We start from the raw sequence: 26,422 nt of genomic DNA, 5'->3' as shown, positions 1-26,422 counted from the left end.
TCTTTCTAATATAGTAAAACTTTAGCAAACTGTGTGCTTAGTATGAGAAGTAAAAAAAGAACTATCAATTGATGATAGTTTTAATGCAGGGATCAGTCAAATGAAGAGACAGCCTTTCCTTTGTTCATCTTCAAATTTTGAAATGGTAAATTTGGATCATATTTGCAATCAGGAATTTATTTAGTAACTAATCATCATTTTAAATTGACTTTCTGTATAAAAATTATTTCTATTTTTAGTAACAATACTATATCATAGTTTACTACTATGCAAGTAGAAAGGTTGAAATGGTTTTTAAAAATTACTTAAGGTAACAAAATTTTTTTTTTTTTTGGATTTATTTTATTTATTTATTTATACAAGCACTGGGTACAGTCAGAAGCGCGGGAGGGTGAGAGAATTCACCAGAGCCAGAGCAGGGAGCAGAACAGGCAGAAGGACCGAAGCACACTGCTGAGGGGAGCAGCGGGCGAGGCAGGAGAGGTCTGCGCGCCATGTGGGACCCTCCTCCCGTGGCCGGGGAGCAGCCGGGAATTGAACTGGCGCTGCAGAGGCTGCGGGCAGCTTCGCAACCCAGCGCTCAACCACTGTGCCACTGGGAAGGCCCAAGGTAACAAATTTTAAACCTGTTATTGATTGAAATATTAAATGGGTATTTGAGTCAGGAAATAATGACAGACCCTTTAATCCTATACTCATATATCAGGGCTGTAGAGTGAAGGGACACTGCATCCACAGCTCTTCGTTGTTACAAAAATATATAAAACACACTATTACAAAGCAGTTATGAAAATCACTTTTTTTCTAATTGAATGCTTGCATCCACTGCTAATTCACAAATTAAGATATTTCCAAGTCCCAGGACTTGCTATATAACTCATAAGTATAAGCATAAGTCTATGAAAAGTAATATTAAGTACAAGTCTATGTGTCCATGTTCCTTTAATAGACTACAAACCTAGGTATGAAATCCACATAATAAATGCTTCCCTCTGATCCCCAACTTAAGACGTACCAATGTTGTAAAAACAAAGTTTGACAGTGTGCTATTTGCCTCTCATATAGGAGGAAAGCAAAGATATGGAAGAAAGCTAAGCTGCTTTAAGACAACAATGAAGTGAGGACTCCTTGCTTCATTTCCTTTATTAAGCAGCAACTGTCCTTCAGTTCAATCTCAGTTCCTCTCTCGTTATCTTTATCATCTACCCTATAGAAAAACTGAGAAGACTGACAAAAAAGACGTATGGTGTGTCCTTGAAATCATACTCTTACCACCACTTCTTATCATTAGGTGACTTACTATGAAAATTTATATACTTAATGTTTCTTCTGAAGAACCTATAGTAAGATAATTACAAGTTCTTCATTCACAAATTTCATTATATTAAAGAGATTTGTATGCTCCATTTGAAATTTGTTGTGAAAGATTTAACTTACATTTTTTGAATATTAATTGCCTAAGAAACTAGGTACCAGGCATTTGGGGAAAATACATTTTAAAATTAATATAAGAAAACAAAGTAACCCACGACCATGACATTCTCATGGCAGCGGGAATAATCATCTCTGATACATCAGTAGTGACCTACACATCCAAAACAGAAAAACACATGTTTTGAAGAGTTTTCTCCAAAATTCCCATATGCCACAGGGACAAAATGACATGGTGAATCACCACTCACCTTGTGCTACTGTTGACATGACCACAGATGGCGTGGAAGATACCACAGCTGTTACTGCAACTGTATTGGGAATAGGTGATGGTGTAGAACTGCTGCTGCCACTGCTGCTACTACTGACCAAGGAGGACTGTGAAGCAGTTATAACCACTGGTGGCTTCTGAGTTGTGGAAGCAATGACTGATGTTGGTACAAGCTTAGTGACTGCTGCATAGTTATGGGATTTGGAGAGAATGTTGGGCACGAAGGTTGAACTTGGTGATGTGGTCACTATAATAACCTAAGGAAGGAAAAATAAGTTATTTTCATGTACCCTCTATACTACTAATGTATCTAAACTCACAGCTAGCTCATATACAATTCAAAAATAGCTTATGAAACATGAAGAACAATTTAACAAAGAGGAATATACAACTAAAATTATGTTTTAAAGCCTTTCTTTAGTGGTAATCATCAAAATACATTTAAGAGAAACAATTTTCACCAACCAAATACCTTAAAAGACAATACTCAATGGTGTGCAATATACAGCAAAGTAAATATTTCAATAATACTGCATAGGGACTATATTGGCATGATCTTCTCAGAAAGTAATTTAGATAATCATTCATTATAAATATTTGTTGAGCATCTACTATGTGCCAGGCATGGTTCTAGATGCTGGGGATAGTGGAATGAACAATACTTCATACTTTTATATAGAGCTACATTCTAATAGTGAGAAACAATAAACAAAAATAAATCATAAAATGATATATGGAAGAGATAATAAAGCAGGAAATAAAGGGTAATGGGATTTCTGTACAATGTTTTTAATAAAGTATTCAATAAAGAGCTTTCTGATAAAGTGACATTAAGGCAGAAACCAGAAGGAAGGAAGGGTGTGAACCCTGTCGTTGCCTAGAGGAGAGCATTCAATGGCACAGCAGCAAGGACAAAAACCCTAAGGCAGAAGCAAGCTTCACGGGCCTAATGAATGACACTGGAATTTATAAGACTGGTTCAGAGAATAGATTCAGAGAACTAATGGGGAGCTAAAATGATGTTAGATCATGTTGACATTATAGACCCTTGATATGATGTGATAAAAATGGCATTTATTCCCTGTGGTCTTCCTTTTGAAAACCCATAACCAAAGTCTAACTATGAGAAAAACATCAGGCAAATTCCAATGGTGGGGCATCCTACAAAACATGTGACCAGTATTCCTCAAAACTTTCAAGGTCATCAAACACAAGGAAAGTCTGAGAAGTTTTCACAGCCATAAGGAGCCCAAGGAGACATGACAAGTATAAGTAATGTGGTATCCTAGGACAGAAATAGGTAAAACTAAAGAAATATCAATAAACCATAGACTTTAGTTAATAAATTTAGTAAACAAATGTACCATACCAATATAAAATGTTAAGAATGGGGAAACTGAAGGAAGAAATAGGAAAACTATAATCTTCTCAATTTTCCTGTAAATATAAAACTTTTAAAAGCAAAATTTTTAAAACCCATTACTCTATTTGCTAGTTAAGAAGTACAGTAGAGACAACAAAAACACAGAGACAAATCAGGTAGCTCCTGCAAAAAACCAAGCAGAGATGACAGTAACCAAAGTGTTTGTGACAAAGTGGCAAAAATGAACAGACTGAACATATTTAAAGACAAAATCAACAGGACTTGCTCTCATAGGTTGATACAGAGAACAGAGGAAAAAAGAGGCAGGAAAGAGATTTCAAAATTAGTCACTATGATTAAAAAACCTGTAGACTATTTAGAAACAAAGCATTTCAGAGAGCAAGGTGGAGCAAAGAACTAAGGTGAGAATTAGCTTGACATTTTTAAAAAACAAAAATAAGCCAGCATAGCAAAAAGTATACAGAGTAAGGAGGGGTTGAAAAAGTAAGCAGAGCTAGATCAGACCTGAGGCCAGAAAATATAATTCAGATTTTATACTAAGTATTACAGGAAGCTATGGGAGGATTTTAAGCAGAAAAACAATAACATCTGAGTTATATTTAAAAAAAAATTCTAGCTGCTATGTGGTGCAAGATTAAAAGCAGTGAGACTAGAAAAGAAGCTATTGCAGTAGACCAGACAAGAAATTATAGAGGCTACCTAGACTGGATGGGTTAGTAGTGGAAATAAAGACAAAAGATCAGATTCAGATTTTGAGAGCTTGAAACAAAAGGATTTGTTGATGTATGAAATGACAGGGTTAAGGAAAAGAACAAAAACAAGATTAGCTCCTAGAAATAATATGCATTGGATTATTTCCATCTCTGAGCAATTCTATGATACAGACACTATTATTATCATCCCCATTTTACAGGTGAGAACACAAAAATCATTTATAAATCTGCAGCATCAGTTTCAATCAATGGTGAGTAGAATGATACCCAAAACATGATACTCCTCTCACTGAAATTACTTTTACTTTTAGCCAGCACAGAAAATTGGTTTTGAAAAATGCAAATAAAGGAGAAATTCTTTTCCACTTTTATACAATCCTAAAGAAGTTCTGAAGTTATATTAGTCAAAATTTACTAAAAATATATGTACTCAGTACTATATATCAAGAGGTTTTAACTGTATCATTGCTATTATATAGTGTCAGTGTTACAGAGAATTATAAGATATAAATACATGCTCATGTCTTTAGGGAGTTTGTTAATTATTTGAGAAGTCAAGAGAGACATACAAATCTTGACCAGCAAACATCTATATAGAGATAAGTAGCATACTTCCATTAGGACTTGATCAGCAAATACCTATTAGCATTATTGCAAGAATAACCACCGTGTCAACTGAGAAACAGACCAATATGGTTTAAAAAGAAAAGACTAGAAGTTTGAGTCAAATGAACCTGAGAGCTCAGATCCTGTTACTGCCTAATGACGGCAGGCTATGCTCCAATTTTCATCTATAAAATGGGGATAATAATACCTACCTCACAAACTCATTACAAGGATTAAATGGGATAATGATGGGAAGCATCTAACATAGTGCTAGGCACATAGCAGGTGGTCAATAATTAATTCATAGTCAACAAACGGTATTTAACAGTAACTTATAATTACTACTTAATGAATATTTAAAGGATTATGAGTAAGGTCATTATAGATTAAACCAATCTGGAAATATATTTTACTATACTCCTCTATTTGTTTCATTTAAAAAAGCATATATCTTTTCCCCAAATTCTGAGAATCCAAAGAACTCATAGCTAATACCACAGTCAAACCAGTAAGAGTAGCAATTGCAATTCGGGTTCTCATTTGCCAACTCCAAATTAATAGCAGTAGCTTCCTGGAGCACCGTGTTTTTAAGGACTCTGTGGCACAGATGAGGATTCACCAAGGTTTGGCAGTAAAGTATGCCGCAGTTAATTAGCAATGTCTATCATGGGCAAGGGAGGGGAGGCATTCACACTTGTGTCAAATATCTGCAATTTCAGAACTAGAGTATGCACATAGGTTTCTAACATTAAGACAACAAAATTTCAGTAAAGTAAATCTATAGTCTTTCAGAGCAGTTTTAGGTTATAGATACAAATGATAAAATATATTTTGAAATTTCAGGCTGCAAAATGACTTCTCTGATCTGAAAAGGGGTTATCCAAAATAGAGATCCACCTTGAAGAAAATTTACTTGTACTTTAAAGTTACTTATTATGACAGGGCAAGTGAAGTAATTTTGAAACCAAGTGAATCAAACAGTGTTTATTCAGGCCATAATTCAAATTACTGACCTTCTAGCACTCACAAAAACTCCTTAAGAGTGCTGGGACTTGCACCCTAAGGATAAAATGAAAAATATCAATCAAGCACGTGAAAGCATAAAGCTATATTCTGTTGTTTTGTTTATATAAGTGCTGTACCAATGTTATACTTAAAATGAAGGCACCACATTAACATAGGTGGAAATTTGTCTACCCTGAAAATATACGACCTATCTTAATTTGCATCAAGTTCACAAACTCATAATTATTTATAATGTAAAAGTTACTTTACCTAAAATAATTCCTAAATTAAATTACATAGGATTTGGAAAAATCTAAAGTAAATACAATAATGGTAACGGTATAGCAATCTAAAAAAAAATCCAATTACCCATCAAAAGGGAAAAAAAAAAAAACAGAAAAATCCCAAAGAATATCTATTAGTCCTACCCACACTTAGCTTGTCCAAGAAACAATAAAACTAATGGCACTGGGTACACATTAAATAAGAATATAGTTTTGCATCTAGAACACAGTAGATACTGAATCAATATTTGTGGAATGAATGAGTTCTGCTTAATTTGTTTTAAATGCTCATTTTTTTAAAACACAGTAGGACAAATCTAAGGTGCTGAACCTAAAATTCCACCACATGGTACCTACATGACTTTGGAGATAAGTCCTTTTACAAAAACCATCACAAGTCTGATGAGTCAATGATCCATACTCAATTGATAAGTTCAAAAGAAAAAACAAAAATAAAGATACAGTAAAGTCGATGAATCAAAAAACAAAAAAGTTCACCAACATAGCTTACAGGTGAATTCCCAGCTATCGAAGTATTTTCATGTAAGTCTACCAAAGATGACTGGAAAATTAATAACGTTAGGTGATATTTCCCAAGCATTCATCGCGTGCACTAGGTTAAACACTTTCCATGAATCATCACATTTAATTACCCTGATAACTCTGGGAAGTAAGTACTATTATAATGCGTTTCATAAGGAAGCTGAGGCTGAAGAAAGATGACCGAAGTCAGTACTGAAACCAGACCTATTTTATTCATTTATAATTTCATTCATTCATTCAAACAAATATTAATTAGCACCTACTACATGCCAGGCACTGTTCCAAACACAAGGAGAATCTAGTGATGAATATGACAAAGTATTCTTGACAACTTAGTCTATGGAAGAAATAGAAAATAAATAGGTAATATGTCAACTAGTGGTTAAGTATAATGAATAAAAATAAAACAAAGTAAGGAAATATAAGGACATGGATAGGAGGTGGGTGCTCTTTTAACTAAAACTTCTCTCCACTATTCCTCAAATACCAAATTAGAAGAATAGATGAGACGCAGGCAAAAGAGAATTACTATAAAATAAGAGCCAGCAAAGGTAATAAAAAAACTAACGTAAATAGACTTAAAAACTTGCAAAGTATATCAGGCTGATGGCACCCAATACAGGGCAGGCCCAGCCCTATAATCTATTTCTACAATTTATAACATACAACATAGTCTATTTCTGTATATTAAGGGATAAGCTTCAGTTAACAATGAATTCACAATGTAAATAAATAAAACACTGCTTTCCATAAAATACCTGGAAAGGAAAGGAGCTAACATTTTTTGAGTACCTATCTTATGCCGCACTCTAAAATACCCAACCTTACTTAATCCTCCCAATAACCATATATAAGACTGACATTATTCTCATATCACAATCAGTGAACATATTTAGAAAGACTGTATCTTAGGTCATACTAGAAGAGTTGGGGTTCCAATCCAGGCCTCTCTGACCACAAAAATTCTTGCTCAATTTTAACACTAACCATACTCCCTCACCATAACACTGAAAATAGAAATATATACCACAGATCAGCCCATTACCATTACTGGTTTGTTGATTAAAATGTTATTTTTTTATATATTATATAATAATATCTTTCCAGGAAAATCTAGAAGGGTTTTTTTTTTTTTTTTGGTTTTTTTTTTTTTTTTTTTTAAGATTTATCTATTCACGCACATAAGAATTGGGGCACAAGCCAGAAGTGTTGGGGGGGGGTGGTGAGAGAACTCACCAGAGACAGAGTGGAGAACAGAACAAGCAGACCAACTGAAACACACTGCTGAGGGGAGCAGCGGGCGAGCCGGGAGAGGTCCGCAGCACCATATGGGCAGCTCCCTGGCCGGGGATCAAACTCACGCTGCAGTGGCTGCAGACAGCCCCACAGTGCTGCGTCTCAACCCCCTACACCACCAGGGAGGCCCTAGGAGGTTTTTAAAGTTATAATAAACCTGAGGATTCAAAGGTAGAAAAGACCATACATGGAACATCCCCCAAATCCCTCTTAAACAGTATAAGGAATTCTTTTTTTAAAGGAAGCAATACATAAGCCCATAAGATCAAAATGGAAAGATGAAAGCCATAAATTTTGGAAATCAGAAAACAGACAGACTAGTTAGTAGTAACTGACCAAGCATACTCAAGAAGTTGGAAACCTAAGATGCCAATACAGAAGGACAAGCAAGACAACTTGCATCAGAGAACCCCAGAAAGACTTAGGAATTGAAAGGTAATATATTTCTGAAGTAGTATAAAAGTAGAAATAGAGAGGAAAATTAGTTAAAAATCTAAGAAATATTTAGATCCTCCGCTATTTTCTCCCATGTAAACAAACCAGGAATTTGTTTTCTGAGGAAAAGAATGAATTCAAGGGAATCTGATGTGACACCAGGATGAGGGGTGTGGGTGCTATGCTGAAAACAAAAGTTAAGAAAAGCGTATACACTTAATGGTATATTCAGCCCTCTGTCTCCATTTACTCCAAAAATACTAGTAGACAGACTTACTACTCTAGACAGGAGACTATACAATTCTTTGAGGAATCTGACCAGCCCACGAAAAAGTTACATGAGAATGACAACAGGTAGAATTGTAGGAGTAGTGGCTGTTTTCTCAACAGAACATCCAGCTAGTGCCAACCAACATGTTTCACTAAACGGAAAGATCTTTTTCTGTCAGCTTTTTAGTGCCATTTAGTGCCCACTTTTGTATATAAGCAGACAGCCAGCATTTAAGGAAACTCTGAAATTGAAAGGCAGAGATCAAAACAAATAGATTAAAGGAAATCACAAGTAAAGGAGAAAACATGAAAGAAATCATTAAAAACCGATTATCATGAGAATATCATGAATTTATGAAAGAGCAGGATGCTATTTTTTAAGAAAAGGAACTTTCAGAGAACAAAAGAGCTAGTAGAAATTAAAAGAATAAAGTTAAAGGATAAAGAAATAATACTCTGATAACATGTACTATGTGCTAGGCTCTAGTCTAACAGTTTTATATTTATATCTTGTTTCTCTAAGCCCCAAACCTCTGACAAAACAGATATACTATTTCCCCTATTTACAAATGAGAAAACTTAGGTCTAACATTTAGTTTTCCCACAGTCACATAACTGGTAATTGACAAAAGGTAGGATTTGAATTGTAATGCAAAAATGTAGGGCTTTAACCACGATTATCTGCTAGAAAGAAATTGGGAACAGATGGAAAATAGCAGAAAATACATGAAAATTAAAGGATCAATCCAGGAAGTTCAACAACCTGAATATGGCTTGGTTCAAAATGAGAGAACAGAAAAAAATCAAATAATCCAGGAAATTTTCCAAATTTGAAGAACTTGAGTATCTAGAATGAAAGGCCCCTGAGTGTACAAATCAAGAATCACACCAAAGAAAATTAACTTGAAATTCCAGAACTCTGAAAGCTACTAAGAGTTTTCAAAATGAAGAACAGGATCAGAAGTTAGAATGACACTGGGCTTCTCAAAAGAACTACTGGAAGTCAGAAGCCAATGAAGCAATATCTTCTAAAAGAAAATAACTTCCAACCTCTAATAATTTATCTAACTAAACCATTAAAAAAGTGAGACAGTAGAATAAAAAACTTTTCAGTCTCTACCATGCAAGGTCTCAAAATATTTACTTTGCATCCACCCTTTCACCAAGAAACTACTAGAAACTGCTGCAGCAAAAGAGTAAATAAACTAAGGAAGAGGAAGATCAGAATGACAACTAAGGGACATCCCAGGTATATAGCAAGTTTATAGAGAGCCATCGGCATCCAGATTAGTGTGGGAAATTACAGGATTCTAATAACATAAAATTGACAGAATAATAATGATTTGAACATGCTGAGAAAAGAGTTTAGGAATGAATTAATGATAGCATACAAAGAAGAACAAAAGATGGTAACAATAATTATTCCATCATACACTTCCTTTCTTCTACGAAACACCTAAATGACAACTTTGTTACCTGGCCAAGTAAAAATGGAGTTCCTAAAGTTATTCAAATACAGGATAAAAATATTTATATTTTAATTTTCTTCCAAACAACACCACAACTATAAAATAGAATGGAAGTCTGAAAAGTAGATCTGGCAGTTTTGTCCTTTTGGGTAAAATCATTTGACACCTCTAAGCCCCACCTACAAAAGTGAAAGAATACCTATTTCAAAGCTTCATGTGCAGAATTAAAGAGATGTGAACATTCCCAGCATAATGCCAAGCACATAGTAAGCACTCAGTGAGTGTTTGTTAAACCTGAATTATGTTGACTGAAAGAAATGGAAACAGCAATTGGCAGGCAGGAGTCCCTCTATACCACATACCTTCTGTGTTGTTGTGTTTGTTGTTTGTGTTGATGGTTTGGTAAATGTTATTTTCACAGGAGACATATGAGGTGGTAAGGAGTTGGCAATGCTCTGCATGATGTTGCTCATCTTGGGACTGCCACTCACAGGCACAGTGATGGTCTTTGAGACTGGAACAACAGCCTTTGGAACTTCCTTCAGGACAACAGGGGAGGAGCTAGAAGAGTTTGTTCGCCTTCGTTTTCTGGGTTTTTCATCTTCATCTGAACAACTAACACCTGAAAGCAATGACAATATCATAATGTTTACACAAATCTAACGGTGCATTGTATACTTTATTTTAAAATTTGTGTCATCTCATTTTGCATGGTACCCATCAGACAATAAGTCCTATCTACCTTCTACTATTTCAAAGAAATAGTTTTTGAAATGTCTTCTCCCCTATCTTTGACCCTATATCTATATCAGGCCTCCTGCCTGTTATTTCTGTTAACAACTTCTAAAAAGGTATACTTCCAATTCCTCCACTTTTATTTTATCCTCCAACCTACTACCAGTTAAAACATTTCACATGTAATCATGCCTATACTCTACCTCAAACCCTTTAGTAGTTTTTATCTCACTCCAAGATGAGGCACAAATCATTACTCTATCACTCAAGGTTCCTTATCTCTCCAAAACCACAATACCCTGTTCCACCAAAACCCCTATACTCCTGACAGACTGAAATGTTCTCCATTTCCCAAAGCCACCTTACTGGAGCCTATCCATCTGGACTCTCCATATACTATTGTTCTTTGAGGAACACCACTTCTCATCAATGATCTCTTCATCATCCAAAATCATTACCCCGCAAGACATCTCTTCAATGAAGCTTTCCCTTAGTCCTCTAAGCAAAGCTAATCTATGTCTCCTCTGAGCTTATAAAACACTCTGTACATTCTCTTCATTATCACTTACCCCTTGACAATGTGCTTGTCAGTCTGCACATCTCCCATTAAGGGGCTCCCAGAGGGCAGTGACTATGTCATATTGGTTTGCTTCACTAGCACAGTACCTTAATTTATGAAGTTAGGTGAATAAATGATCAAAGTAATGTTGCCTGTGCACCTTCTAGGAACAAAGTAATAAACTACCTGTTACTTCAAACTACCTATTATATGAAACAGCTTCTTCAAATTTAGGGGTCACTTTCTATGTCTTAAAAAAATTATCAATGTTTTTAAAAAAAGATCCAAAAATGGATCTCCACAAATAATTTAGAAGACTACGCTGCTAAATCCAAAGAAATCAGATATAAGATTAACAATCCCAGATTCTTTTTTCCTTGTGCACCAAAGTCTCAAATGTTTTTGTAGACTTTTAAAAAACAAAGTGAAAAACATAAAACCTAGCAGCATACATAGGAAATGCCTACAGAGCAGCTATTTAAAAAGTATACAGCATGACTCATGGAATTGATAATAAAATTAACTCCTTACACCTTGAGTTTTTAGTTTCTAATTTAAAACGAGCTTGATGATGGCCTGAATCATTCCTGTCTGAAACAACAAAGTCCACTGCTATAGTTCAAAGAAATCAAGTTTATAAGTACATCGAGAAAAATGAAAATCAAACATTAATGATGTCCAGTTGACATCAAAAGTAAAACAATAATGACATAACAGACATTAAAAACAAAAAAAATGAACTAGACATCAAACTTTCAACAGGATAGAATTAAGGGATTAAAAACTGCATATATAACTTCAAAAAATTACAGTCAACTAAAAAATAAAGATGGACTCTAGAATGCCTCATTGAACCTAACAGTTGGATGATCTAGAACTTAAGAAAACACCTCAAGATTATAATTACTGTATAAGTCAATGTAAGCATAATTCCTTCCATTTCTGTTCACATTTCTATTCCATGACAAAACAAGTGAATACTTGGAAGGAAGGATAACACTGCTCAAGGCAGATTCCTCACAAAGAACAAAAAAGAAGTAATTTCTCAACCCCCAGAACTGATGAAAAGGTAATATATACCTCGTACATGGAAAGAAACGAATTCTTTAGAACCTTCAATTCAAAACTAACCACTGCCAATAGCCAGTGGACCAGTGATTTAATCCAGAAAGGTAGATCTAATCAGAGCCAATGCTGCAGCATTTAGCCATGATGGACCTGATAACACTGAGAATATCACTTACTTTTGACATAAACAGTACTTCCACTTGGCAAGACAACTACATTGGAGGCAGGACTGGCAGGTCTTGGAGACTTAACCGTTGCTATGCTGCCACTTGGAACAGGGGTAGAGGTTGGGGTTGACGTGGTACTTGTGTAGGAATAGCAAACCACTACTGAAGGAACGATAAAAAAGTGTGCTGTTAACTTTCACCAAAACTGTCCACGCATACAGAAAAATTATTTTTTATTGCAGGCCAAATTTAACATTTTCATGTGATCAAGTTAGAGACCAGTCCTAGGTGTTAGGGTCACAGGTTTAAAGGTTATTAATACCTAACACCTGTGGACCTAACACCTAATACTTCCCTGAAAATCATCAACTGGGTTCTCCCCAAGTAGTTAGCAGCTGTCTACAGGTGACATTGCCAATGGATAAGAGCACAGTTACAAAGAAATCAATTAAAACTATAGTGAGGAAAATAAAAGTCATAGTTGGATTCTATTTTACTACTAAGAGCAGCACCAGTGATGAAGTGATGGATCATTTTCCCCTAACCATAGCAATTTCCAAGTTGGCCACTAGGGGCAAGGTTCCTTAATTACTGTATAAATCAACTTATTAAGTCATTTGCCATCCAAACAATGTAACAATAACTCAATTAAAGACCGACAACATTATAGTCCAATTTCTTGAATAAAAGCAATAGCAATAATAGGTCATAAGCACCATTTACTGAGTACCATGTCTATGCTAAATCTTTTCCATGTATCACTAATTCTCAGAACATCACATCCTCATTTCAAAGATGAGGAACTCAAGTCTAACAGAAGCTGAAAGACTAGCTGAAGGTCACATAGCTAGGAAGTAGCAAACTAAGGTTCAAATAGATTTGACTATTGAAAATTCTTTATTCTTTCCACTCTCTCCAGAGTTGGTGGGTTGAAAAGATAAAAGTGGAAGCGAAGAAAGATACATCTCCTACAACAAACAAAAATGGCCAAGTTTGTACACTAATAATTGGCCTTCTCTAAACATAAGCTTCGATCGTATTAAAAGAGTTTGACATGTATGACAAGTGTGTCTCACTCTGCTCCACCGCCCACTAATAGGCAAGAATATTAGGACAAATAAAGAAAAGTAATCTGACAGCTGTATTTTCAGTCATTTTCATCCAACACCAACTAAACTACTACTAAAGTCAATCCAAATCCGTGCGCTCTAATTTAATATTACTGTTGGTAACCTCAGGAGAATTTAAGGATTTTTAAAGCTTGTGTCAATTTTACTAATTATGTAACAGTAAGAAAGCCTCTCCATCTGCTAGTTAATCCCTGATGGATTTAGCTCATTAATTAAAACACAGAGGCAGCATGTAACACTGATACCAGAAGACAATAAAAGAGCTTTATTTTCTGAAGTACCAGTTCAGCATCTTTTTCCAGTTGTTATATGACTTCAGTCACCTTATTTATTTTCCATGTCACCTATTAAGGCCTTCTATGCACTCCTATCAGATACACTGATGTCAAAAATTCATTCCAAGAAGGGCTTTTGCAATTTTTTGATTAATATAATTCATACTTTGAACAAAACAGAGATTTAAATTTGGCTGAGACTTGGTAATCTCCAGTTTCAGAATAAGAGCTGCTCACTATAATTTGCAGCCTTCACACATTTGAATAAAAACATGAAAAATAAGACTTTTCTTGAAGAATATGAGAAAAGTCATCTCTTCATACAGAAATATTTTTCTACTCACCTTCCTTGCTTCCTGTTTCCGCGGGCACTGGAAGGGATGCATTGTGCTGGATAGCTGCATTGGCAACAGCATTAGCTGTTACAGTGAAGGCGGTCTGGGGAACCAGCCGGGCATCAGTGGTACCAATCGACGACCTTCAATGGACCATTCTGAAGAACTATTAGGTCCAGACATACTAAACAAAAAGAAAATGCTGCTACAAAGGCTCTCAATCATGAAAATGAATCCATACATTTTCTCAAATACAACTTTTAAACCATTAAAAGCACCCTGAGTGAATAGGAGAGGCTTTATTTATTATAAGCAAGCAAGATCAAAATTATGAATAATTAGAATTCAAGGAATTTCACATACACTTAGGTTCTTACACATTTTATTCTATAATCTGAATCTTAATAAATGTAATTGAAACTCTGAAAAATGTTTTCATGCCTTCTAAATAAAAATCAACATCCATCTTATTAGTTTAAATCCAGTGTTATGGCTAACGAAAACTGATCTTTCTACTAACATTTAGAAGTTAATTTTGCGATCAGATCAAAAATGCAAAAGGTATTCATAACCTTTACAATCAGGTTTTCTGTAATAATTAAGGATGAGATAAATCACTGATCCTTTCCAAAATTTCTAATTGCCTGCATGGCCAGAGGTTCTAAGGCTTTCAAATAAGGGAAAATGAGGCAGTAAACGAGAGAAACTAGGTACTGAGAGATAAAAAGGCTGTGTGTGTGTGATATATGTGTGTGTGTGTGTGTGTGTGTGTGTGTGTGTTCACAATAACTTCATTTTTCACTGACAATGTCTTATAAATTGTTATCCTTCCTATTAATATAAAATAAATAGACTGCATCTGAGGACACTGGAAGAAACCTGCCACTACTTTATTTATACTACCCTTCACTCTAATAGAATGCATTTCTGCTAATAAACTCTACTCCTAAACAGACACTATTCTCACTCTCTATACTCTAAACTCCTTAAGCAAATTTTATTGCAGGAATCCAAACAGAAGTTGAAATATGAAAAGACAGCTGTATCACTTCTCTTGAGTTGGCTCCAGAAAAAGTAATTGTGTCACTTCTCCTAATGATTAATGTTGAGGTTTAAAATTCACCCAGAACTCATCAATCTCTTCCCTAAATGGATATATTTCTGCACCCTTTTAAAATCAAACATTTACAACCTAACCTAGAATTTAAGACTCTGTATGTCCACTGATTTTTCAGATTTAGGTAAAGTACATAAAAGCCCTTGTCAGTGAATAGTGGAATAATGATGATGATGGTGATGAGAACGACAATTAACACCAGTTAAGCACTTACTATATGCCAGGCATTGTTTTAAACATTGTTCATGTATTAACTCTTATAATTCTCTCAATAATCCTATGAAATTGGTAATATCATTATTGCCATTTCATAGTTAGGGAAAGTCACTGGAGTCACTAAAAGGTTAACTAAGGCTTGCCTGTGGTCACACACTTACTACAATTTATGCTTCCTTTAACAACATACTGAAATTACTCACCACATCATAAGTGGAAAGTATAAAAATATTCCATGTTGAGCTTTAGTTTTAGATTTGTACTAACTGGACACTACTATCTAATAGCTACCCACTTTTACTAGATGGAATGAATAGATTATAACTGGAGGATTTACAGTCAGTTCAGAAAAGAATTTGTAGGGGTTAATTAATTTAACTGAGTTACTGGGGGAAATACTGCATCTTTCTTCAAGCTTTAATAAATCCCTGCATAAAACAAGGGAAAGATGAGTTTCTGAGACCCCAATAACCGTCACAAATTTATTACTACATAATTTCCACATTGATGCTTGTTCTAAAACAGAGAATGGTATAAATGAGAGAGATAGAAAAGGGCTAATTGTCAGGGAAAACTGTAAAAGCTGGTTAGTATTTTCTTGGCTTACTCCTATTTTGCTATTATTTATTAGAATATCACTAATAAACATGTTTGGTGAGAGTTTACTAAACAAAGTCCTACACTTATCTGGTTAATTGTTTAAGTAATGGCAGAAATTATGGAAGAGTAATACTTAAAACACATGAACATATGCTATTGACAAAACAGAAAAAAGACATAGCTGCAACTTTTCAGAAGATCTTTAAGTCTTCCAAATTTCTACTCATTGAAACACGCTCAGATTCTTCTAGTGAAAGATTGTATGTTAGAACTTGATCAAAAATTACTATTTGCTCAGTATTAAGAGTATAGATATGCATTAGTCACCCAAATCATCTAAAGTGAATTTTACAAAATTTTGTAAAGATCTTACTCCAGGGCTTTCCTGGAACACCTAAATTTCAGTGTAAGAACACCTCTCTGTTTATATGAAGTTTGGCAAGGGAGGGTAGAAACCTTGCTCCATCCAATTTCTTTTCTGAGAAATCTAACATGACAATAACAAAACTACTGTAGCCCTCACATCCTTTGGTGTTCAGGCAGCAGCAAAAAATTCTCGCCTCACAAAGAAATACACAGTATCCTATGAATGTATGGCTGATGGGGAAGGGATTAAGAAAACAGTCATTCCAGATAGTTACTTTCAAACTCTAGTGACAATATTGACAAGAGTGGCCCAATAAAAACTTGGAAGTTCTAGGCTTTAACACTATAATATTCTGACATGGTTCAAAACTGGAGTATGAAACTTAATAAATGGCCTGGTGCCAAATAATAAATGTGTGATGCTTCAAGCCACAAAAAGCAAGGCTTTTCTGTGATCCCAGACTCTCCACACTCCTTTTGTTCTTCTACCTCATTGTGCTCAATCTTCTTGGCTTTCTCTTCACCTTTCAACCACATTCCTTCAGGCCTAAGGGGCAGGTTTGAGTGGGGGAGGGAAGGAGGAGGAGAAGGGGAAATGCATTCAGTTCCTATGCATTCCTCCTTCCCTCTGGAGTTATTTTACAGGCTCAAAGTGTGAAACCCTTCTATACACTTTGGAACTAGGTTCTGTGGCTAAGTTTGAGGGAAAGAGGGCGGTGGAGATGGAGAAAATGCGGAATCTAAGCCTTCCTCACCGTTCCCCACTTTCTGGCCCCAAGCCTCAATAAGTAACTACATCTGGTCAAATTAAAACCACAATATAAAATATTAAAACAGGAGCATGAATAGATCTAATAAGTTTAAAATTATATATTGAAGTAAAGTTTTTTCAAAAAATTAAATTCGTGTATTAAAGAAATCAGAAAGAGATAAAAAGAGGAAACACAGGTAGATAAAAGCCAACTCTCAATTATCCATGCTAATAGAGGGAGGAGGGCAAGGGAGAGGTCAAACAGATTAAAGACCCCACATATCACCGAAATATACTTTGGCAAATACTTGTAAATTCTGACACCAGACCTCTTCCAAGACAACTACTAAGCAGCAAAACGACTAATTAAAAATTTCACCTCCTCTCCCTTCCCACCCTCTGACAAGAGGTACTCAAAGCAGCAACATGACTAAAGGGTGGGCAGTATTAGGAGGGGGAGGAGGGGAAGAAAAGGAAAAGCAGAGGCACAATTTATTTGTAAATGGAGTATGTGCCCTTGAATAATTGAGAGCTTCAATTTTGAAATAAATACAAGAAAAAGCCTGAAATAATAATAACCTATTTGCATACCTGTAACTTGGTCTTTCACCCAAATATAAGGATAAATTCATTCTTTAAAGGGGAAAAAAGGAAAAGGAAACTAAATAAATGTTATCCTTTAAGTATGACTGATGCATCAACTTAAAACTAATTGCCCCACAATATTGTTCCAATGCTTTTAAAGTACTAATTTTGTCCCTAAAGTGCCTCTGAATGTCAGTTATCTTTTACTACTTTATTATCTGGCATTTACGTTGACTATTACCAGTTCGCCAGTAAATAAGACTGTTATTTTTAGAGCATCTCAATTCAAATGTTTGGAGCAAATTAAAGCAGGAACACAATATTTGAATATTTCAACCATTGCTGGCCTGACAACTAAATACTGTCTCTGATGGAAAATTGCAAAAATGTTTATAATGCATACATACCTGCCCCTGAAAAATCTCACAATTCAAATAGCTAAACTTTTAAACTACATAGTTAAAACGATAGCTCCCCATTTTATAAGTTAAGTAAAATGAGGAACAGTGAATCAAACATGAAGCGAATAGATCTTTAGGGTCAATTCGAATACTGCCAACTGGTTTAAATATACTATTTATTATATTATACAAATGCACTGAATTTTTCCTTTAGTTTTATTTCACATTAAAATATAAAAATATCAAATGAATTATACTATAACAAACCTTATTTTATGAAATATTCCTACCATTTTTGCATTAACATTTAAAGAGTAATTTCAATGCCTGTCTATTCTTTAGGAGGCACTGTCTCCATACACATTCTATTAAGGCTTGATCCCTGCCCTGAATCCTCCACCACCCTCCACCTCATCTGTGAAATAGTTATAATGATTTGAAAACAATTTGATAAGAATACACTATAATTTACTACTGGCTTTTTAAAAATGAATTAAAATGCTGCCTATCCATGTCTTAAAAGCAAAATATACAGTTTACAATCTTTTTCCTGAATCTCAAAATACAAGAAATATTTGAGTCAGTTATCGAAAAATTAATAATGCCTATTTATAAAGCAATGCACATGTCAAATAACATTACAAAGAACCTCTAAGGGGCTGGCAAATTCCAGGAGCACACTATTTTTTTACTGAACTTTGCTTCAAGTAAGTGAATCATCTGCTAAGCTGTGATGGCCTTTAGTTATACAGAGATTACATTGTAACAAGATTTGACCTAAGTCCTTAAAGCTTGCCTAACCAAATGCAAAAACATTACCAACTGAATAAACAATTAAGATCTGTATGGTCAGGATTCCTGAGTATAGAGATATTACTATTAAAATTAAAACTCAGGAATCTGCTACACAATAGTAAGACTGTTTTCAAAACTTTATTACACTAAGTCATAAAAAAAATCAGGGGTGGTATGACTAATGGCTTACTTATGTGCAATTGTTGTTAACCGTTCATCGTTTACTGCTCTCCGAACTTCAGCACGGTGGCGTTCTGTTGAGATGCTATGAAAAAAAATAGCCATTATAGAACTCTGCCAAGCAGGCAGCTCTTTTCTATACTTTCATTAATGTTAAAGTGAACATTCTGATGGGGGGAATAGAAATAAGATTGACTTGTAAAGATATAGACAGGGACCTAATATATATCCTCAAAGGCTTTAATTAAGGGCATAGAAAAGGAATCACACTGACTCTGTGTAAATGCAGGGAGACCTAGTTGTAAATTAGAAATCACAGGAAGACAAATTCACCTTTATATAAAGCCATTACTTCCAAAACTCAGAAACATCAGACTATGTTCAAGATTGTAAGAGGTCTCTGTGTATCAGCCACTGAATGACCTCCAACCATGGTTACTGAGAAGTGGAATTAGGCACTCAGAACAAAGTCTTCTAAAGTCCTTCCTAAAGCTTAAGAGGATACATTGTTTAGTGAATGTAAGAAATGAAAGTGGGGAGATAATCTGTTTCCTGTGGCTATAAGCTATGAAACTTGACACCAGGATATTACTCCTTTGTTACTCAACACTTCAGCTGTGTGTCTTCTACACTGTATCATGTTACAGCTATGGTAAAAATGTACTTATACTGTTCTTGATTCAATTCATGTAAAGTTAATACTGAACTGAAAAAAGACTGCACCCATCCCATTCCCATTCATGAATACTTAATAAAATAAATACCACTCTTCAAATTATAATCTTTAATGCTTAAGCTATATCTATACCGTGCGATAAAATATTTAAAAGATTAGAAAGCAGAATTTATAAGAAAATAAACAAAAAAGAGAAATTGTTAAATATCAAGGCAATAAGACTGAAGATTTGGTTTAATAACAATGACCCTATATTAATGCTAATTAAATATAGGAAGAGTCTCTTCCCTATCTTTACTTAAAAATAGGAAAATGGTTTTAAATATATAAAGAAAACCAGTTTAAACAGAAAATTTTCTGAGAAAGCTCAATATATTAGAATGGATTAAGACAAAGTATCAAAGAACCTAGGTCACTAAAATTTCTTAATGGACTCAAGTGCCACTCTAGTGGGAAGTTAAAGGGTAAATTATAATTAAGGCTCTGACTATACAAACACTACCTATTTCTACAAATTAAGACAATTTCCTAGTATTCCTTCTTTCTCCCAATAAATGTCACTCTGTATCTTCACATCAAAATGCTCTCAGCTCTCCTTTCCTTTCCCAATGTCAAAAATACCTCCCTTTCCCAGATGGCCTAAATCTAAAATAACCTGCCTTAAATCCTTTCTTGTAAGATTATAGTATAAGTGGTAAGTTACATGATTTTCTATAACAAAACACACAGCTGGGATGGGATCACTGAGCACCAAGCACTTGAAAACCTCTGTCCTTCAACTTCAAAGTGAAATATACTGAAATTCCTCAAAATTTAATTTCTAGAGTTGTATCTCACAAACTTTATGATCATTTACCTAAGAACTTTCGAGAGTTCTCCAAGAAGATCTTTCTTTTCCTTGGTGAGATCTCCCTGTGCCCGAAGTGCACTGATAACTCCAGCATACGCCTCCAATTCTAGAAGAAGAAAATTATTTTGTCAACATATATCTTTAATATAGTAATACAATAGCTACATATATTGAAGGTGCAGGGCAACAAATCTAAAAATCACTTGGAGAAAAATCAGTAAGCAAATATTTTTTAGTTCCTTTCAAATATTGTATCTACTAGCATAGATTAAAATATGGATTTTATAATTTTACTTTTTATTGCTTTGCAGAAGTCATATACTTAGGTAGAAATACCTTATTTTATCTCACAAAGTATCACTGAAGAAAATTTAACTCAATTGCTACCACTAACAACTAAACATACCAAACAAAATAAGACTACACCCATCCCAGTCATAAATACTTAGTAAAATGAATACCAGTCTTCAAATTGAAATCTTTAGTGCTTAAGCTAAATCTCTATCATAGAATAAAATAAAATGATAGAATAAGGCTGTTAAGAGACATTTTTAGCATCACTGAAAGATACCTTCACTAACCAATCCTTGAAATAAAAAAATTCCCTTAGGCTTGCTTAAGAATTCAAACTAGGGCCTCCCCGGTGGCGCAGCGGTTGAGCGCTGGGTTGCAAAGCTGCCTGCAGCTCTGCAGCACCGGTTCAATCCCCGGCTGTCGGCCACCGCAGGAGGGGCCCACATGGTGCGCAGACCTCTCCCGCAGCCGCTGCTCCCCTCAGCAGTGTACTTCGGTCCTTCTGCCTGCTCTGCTTCCCGCTCTGGCTCTGGTGAATTCTCTCACCCTCCCGCGCTTCTGACTGTACCCAGTGCTTGTATAAATAAATAAATAAATCTAAATAAATAAATTAAATTAAATTAAAAAAAAGAATTCAAACTATATTTCACCTCTATCCTAGGTAAATTTGAGTCCTATGAGAACTGGGCAAATGGAACACTACTGGAACAAGAGTCAAATGGCCAGATTCTAGTTCCAAATCTGTTTCTGGATTGCCACTTACTAGTTGTGTGACCTTGGGCAAATTCTTTTTCATCCCTGAGCTTCAATTTCTTTATCTACAAGAGACTTTGAAGGTACCTTCCAGATCCAAGATCTGAGTCTTACAAAAACCACCATCAAAATGACAAAGATCAATTAAAGAACATGAAATGCTCTTACAGCAACTAGGACTTAAAATCCTGAATCCTAATGCCAAACAGTCTCATGTCACTGTCTTTCCACAGCAACAACCATTATGAAATTTGCTTACTGAAACTGTCAGACCATAGGTCTAGTTAAAATACAGAACCACAAAGTCCTCAATGGCACTCAACAAACACAGCTTCCTAGTGTACTCCTGTGTACTATCTTTGTATAGTCCCCTCCTACCTGACTTTGGCTTGGCATTATTTGCTTTAGTCAGTGGAACGTCAGCATACATGATACATGTATGCTCTTGTCCTCCTGGAACCTAGAGATCACCAAGCTGTGAGTAAGGCCAGGATGAACGGCTCTCTCGGTAGAGAACAGTCTACCAGCCACGCTAGCAGTTGAATACAGGCTCATGAAAGGGTTCAGGCAAGACCAAGAAACCAAGGAGCCATGAGAAATAATAGTTTTTTTTTAACCATTAACACTATGAAACAAGTATATCTAAGCAAAATTAAAGGAAGTAATTGTCCAGACTAGTTATCTCCTTACTCAATTTAAATTGCTAATAGTATTTGCTATTTGCCAAGGCCTGACAGACAACAATCAGTGTTAGCCAAATAATGAAGGCATGTACCCCTCCATATTAGGTACTATACCAATAAAAAACTAGTAGCCTCATGCAGGTCATATTATTTACATTTCTGACTGTCAACAAAACATGTTTATATAGAAGAGTGAGCTGACTAAATTATATAGAAATATCTGGTTCAACTGAATTATCCCATGTGCAAACATTATGCATGTTCAATCTGTGCTGGATTCTATACAGATGTCTTATGGTGTCTCTCTGGAAGGAGAAAGTTCTGCTGCTCTGCAATAGTGAAGTAAATATTTAGTTCTAAGAGAAACATTTCAGCTTTTAACAGGACCTAAAGTAGAGTTCAGAAAGAACAAGGGATGATCAACTAAGAATTTACTGTATTCTTAATGTCGGTGTCCCATTTATGGAATATTTTAACCAACAAATATTGAATGTATATATATATTCAGTATACTAAATCCTGTCCTTAAGAAGTTAACTCTAGAATACGGCTACAGTGAAGCAAATCATCAGACAATTATGATACAGTTTACAATACAGTGCAAAGACAGAGAAAAACACATCATTTAGTGTAGAAGCATAAGCTTTAGCAGAAAGAGAACAATGCTGGGAGGGGGGAGAGGGGGCTGGGGGATACAAATGTGCAAAAGGAACATAGAGAAAGAGCAGATGTTTCATATAGACATCAAACTTTCAGTAAAGGTCAGTGACTGTTTTAAGAATTTTACCCTTGGAGAAGTAAAAATATGTTTTTTCTTGGACAGTCACTCATTCAAAGCAAATTACTAATTGAATATTACTTCTATAAGGTGCCATGGAAAATATTTATATGAACAAAACAATGTCTCTATCCTCTGGGTGATTAAAATCCAACAAGGGAAACTTGTAAGGAACAAAAGATAAAAACAGAAAATTGGTTTGGGGACAGCCTAAGAAAAATCTCTAATTCCATTCTAAAAAGTTTTTATTTGATAGGACTCAGTAATTGAACATAAAAGGAATGGCAGAAGGAATCAGGTTTTGCAGTTTACAAGATGTTTAAGAGCATGGCAATACCATAAAAAAGAAATGGAGAGGTCAGTGAGAAGTGGTTTGAGGAAAAAGAAAAGGAAGATAAGTTTTGGCCTGTGGAATTTGTGGAGATTAGGACACTATTGTTTTAAAAGGGCAAAATTAACTAAAGAAATGTGATAAAAATTTTTGACATTCAATTCCCATCCCAAGTCTTAACTAAAGAGTCATGCACAAAAGAAGTCGCTATTTCACACAAAACTGGGACTCAGAACATTGTTATCACAGCTATACAATCCAAAATACTTCCTCCCCTTCTCCAGAAATTAACTCAGGGTTAAGAGCCTTTACTAGTTTCCCAACTTCCTTCATGTTAGTTGATTTCCATTTTGATGGGTATCCTCAGATATCCTGACAATATCACACTTGAATTTCTGGTATTACATCTGGTGTCATTCTATTATAGTATTAATTCTAATGACACAAAAGTATAATGAAACAAACACAAGCAAATACCCCAGAAAAACAAAAGATTTGCCGAATCATTTTATAAAGTTCTCAATCTGTTCCATTTAAACAAATCAGTCATTCAAATATACCAGTCCATAAAGCTACACGTTAGGGTTTGATGATGATAGAAAAATAAGGCAGGGGACCTCCCCTGGTGGCGCAGCGGTTGAGCGCTGGGCTGCAAGGCTGCCTGCAGCCCCTGCAGCGCCGGTTCGTTCCCCGGCCACCGGCGAGGGTCCCACAAAAATAAATAAATAAATAAATAAACAATTTTAAAAAAAAAGAAAAATAAGGCAGGAAAAACATAGGAAAGTTTTTATATTTTACATCACTCTTACACTGATATGTTCAGTTAAAAAAATTATCCCAGTTTTAGTAAAATCTAAGTATTTAGCATCTTACATTAAAATGATGTATATCTTCAAAAGGACAATGCTAATTCTTAAAATATTTTAAGCTAATTCTTAAATACAGTACCTTCTTTAAACTTTACACCTACAGCTAGTGTTTGAAGGCAATTCAAAGCTTCCATTGTTATGATAATGATTCAATGGGTGGGGAGGAAGTATTTCTGCAAAATCACTATCAAGGCTCACCTCCCAAACTGAAGAGTCACTGAAGATGACATTACCCTGTAGAAAGGCTGTTTTCTTTTGTATAGATGCAGCTCTCCATGAGCATTACACATAGAGCTGGGACTAAAATTAGGGCTTAGTTTAAATTTAAAGGCTACCATTTTTATATTAAACATAATCTCTTGATTCAAGGCCCCCAAGCCCAGAAGTCCAAACCAATCTACAGTAGTTGTGATGTGTTGCTCCATAACCACTTCAGCTGTGAAATATGAGTCAAACTTTATCACTGGCAGCTAGCAAGTGATAGCAATTGTACATAACACATAGAAAACCATTTGTAATTTAGGACTAAAAACATGGGTAAAAGGCTAAAGGATTTTTAAAAAATAACAAAAGAATGACTGAAAATTAAAAAAAAAACTCTCAGGACATGCAAAGATACAATACTAAGTAGTTTAAAATAAAGAAATTTTCAAAGCAGCCTGAGGGGAAATTAAAGGGGCAAAGGTTATTAGTAGGCAGGGCCAACACAGCTAAGATTCTGAATTACACAGGAATTCCCAACACAGACTTCCTTTGGAAAAAAAGATAAATTACGTTTAAAAGCAACTGCTTGCTTTAACACACTATACACTCAAATGTCAAGCATTGTGATAGGCCCTTTTTATATACAATTATCCTTACATCAAACTTACTATGCAGATATTATCCTTCTTTTATAAAAATGTCAAGCAATTTAGTAAGATTAAATTGCATGTCCTTGATTATGTAGGTCATTGGTAACCTGGGACCCCAGGTCTGTCTGAACTCAAGGTCCACACTTTCCCCTTAAAAATCATAGGTATCTTAGTAATTCCTATCTACTGCCAAAATATTTAGTATTCTTTTCAATTTCATTCACCGAGTACTTACTATGTGTTAGCCTGAGACTACAGTGGTAAATAAGACAAGGTTCTTCTTGGAATTTACAGTCTAAAGTAGCATTTTTCTCAATTTCCCCAAGGAATATGAACACTAATACCATTCCAGATGCACAAGAAGTTAGTTCATTACATACAATGTATGCCCAGGCATTATGGCTTAATTCTCTCCCTACATGTTAGCTGAGAAAGGAAAGAATTACTAAAGGAAAAGAACTACTAAATAATTCATTACAAGCATACAGGGTGTTTTATTACTGATAGAAAAATAAATTTGGGAAAGTAAGCATAATTTTCTTTAACTTAGAGTTAAGAAATAGTAATTCACATACACATTCATGAAGGTTAAAAGTATGACAAAGTGAGACTGAAATCATATTCCCTAGGTTGAAATCCTAACTTATTATTGGCATTACCTCTCAAGTTGTAAGTTTCAGTTTTGTCATCTGCAAACGGGCACCAGAAAAAAAAAAAAAAAACCTACTTTTTCAGTTTGAGGAGTAAATGAGATGAAGTTAGCTAATAGTTAGCTGCTATTAGTATCGTGATTCATGCATCTACTGTGCACAAAAAGGACGATGCTAGGCTCTGGGGAAAAAACAATGAGTAAGATGCTAAAGGGACTATACCTGTAAAGAATCTATAATGCAACATGAGATATAACATCCATGGAAAAAGCCATGCCTCTAACAGAAAGGGAAAGTATCACAGTGAGGCATTAAGACATCCAAATAAACTCATACCCAATTTTCGAAGAATCCTTTTGCATTCATCCCTGCTGAGATCCAAAAGGGTTGGCCACACAACAGGCATTGCTGCTTCTTTTTGGTAGCCCCAAAGAGCTTGTCTTCCCTATCAAAACAAAAAACCAAATTACCGAAGTACATTCAAAAGGCCACTCACTTGAAGAGCCACGTAAGTAAAAACAATTAGATACTCCAATCTTACTCCACCAGCACATTTTCAGCTTCTGACAAATGAAGAACTAAACCACCATTTGGGAAGTTATTATTCTAGCCGATGACAGTAGAAAGAGCACAGGTTTTAGAATCAGATGCTCCAGGTTCTAGTTCCAGCTTTCAACTTACTGGCTGTGTGAGTCTG

The 26,422-nt window shown here is 35.1% G+C and overlaps 1 protein-coding gene across 1 annotated transcript; it reads right to left on the bottom strand.

The window, feature by feature from the left end:
* Positions 1–1,649: 1,649 nt before the first annotated feature.
* LOC119253970 (BRCA2-interacting transcriptional repressor EMSY-like) lies at positions 1,650–26,131 on the bottom strand. The gene is made up of 9 exons (XM_037521191.2): positions 26,062–26,131; positions 24,455–24,657; positions 21,939–22,020; positions 20,520–20,619; positions 18,998–19,072; positions 13,986–14,119; positions 12,246–12,398; positions 10,070–10,329; positions 1,650–1,959 (listed from the first exon to the last, which is right to left on the bottom strand). The coding sequence occupies exons 1-9, from the start codon at positions 26,129–26,131 to the stop codon at positions 1,672–1,674; spliced, it is 1,365 nt and encodes a 454-aa protein (XP_037377088.1). The 3' UTR covers positions 1,650–1,671.
* Between the last annotated feature and the right edge of the window lie 291 nt (positions 26,132–26,422).

This window comes from Talpa occidentalis, unplaced genomic scaffold, assembly GCF_014898055.3.
Source record: "Talpa occidentalis isolate TD23 unplaced genomic scaffold, MPIMG_talOcc4v2.1 talOcc4.251, whole genome shotgun sequence".
NCBI lineage: Eukaryota > Metazoa > Chordata > Mammalia > Eulipotyphla > Talpidae > Talpa > Talpa occidentalis.
Note: the sequence above shows the minus strand (reverse complement) of the source record. Positions and strands in the feature narration are given on the sequence as shown.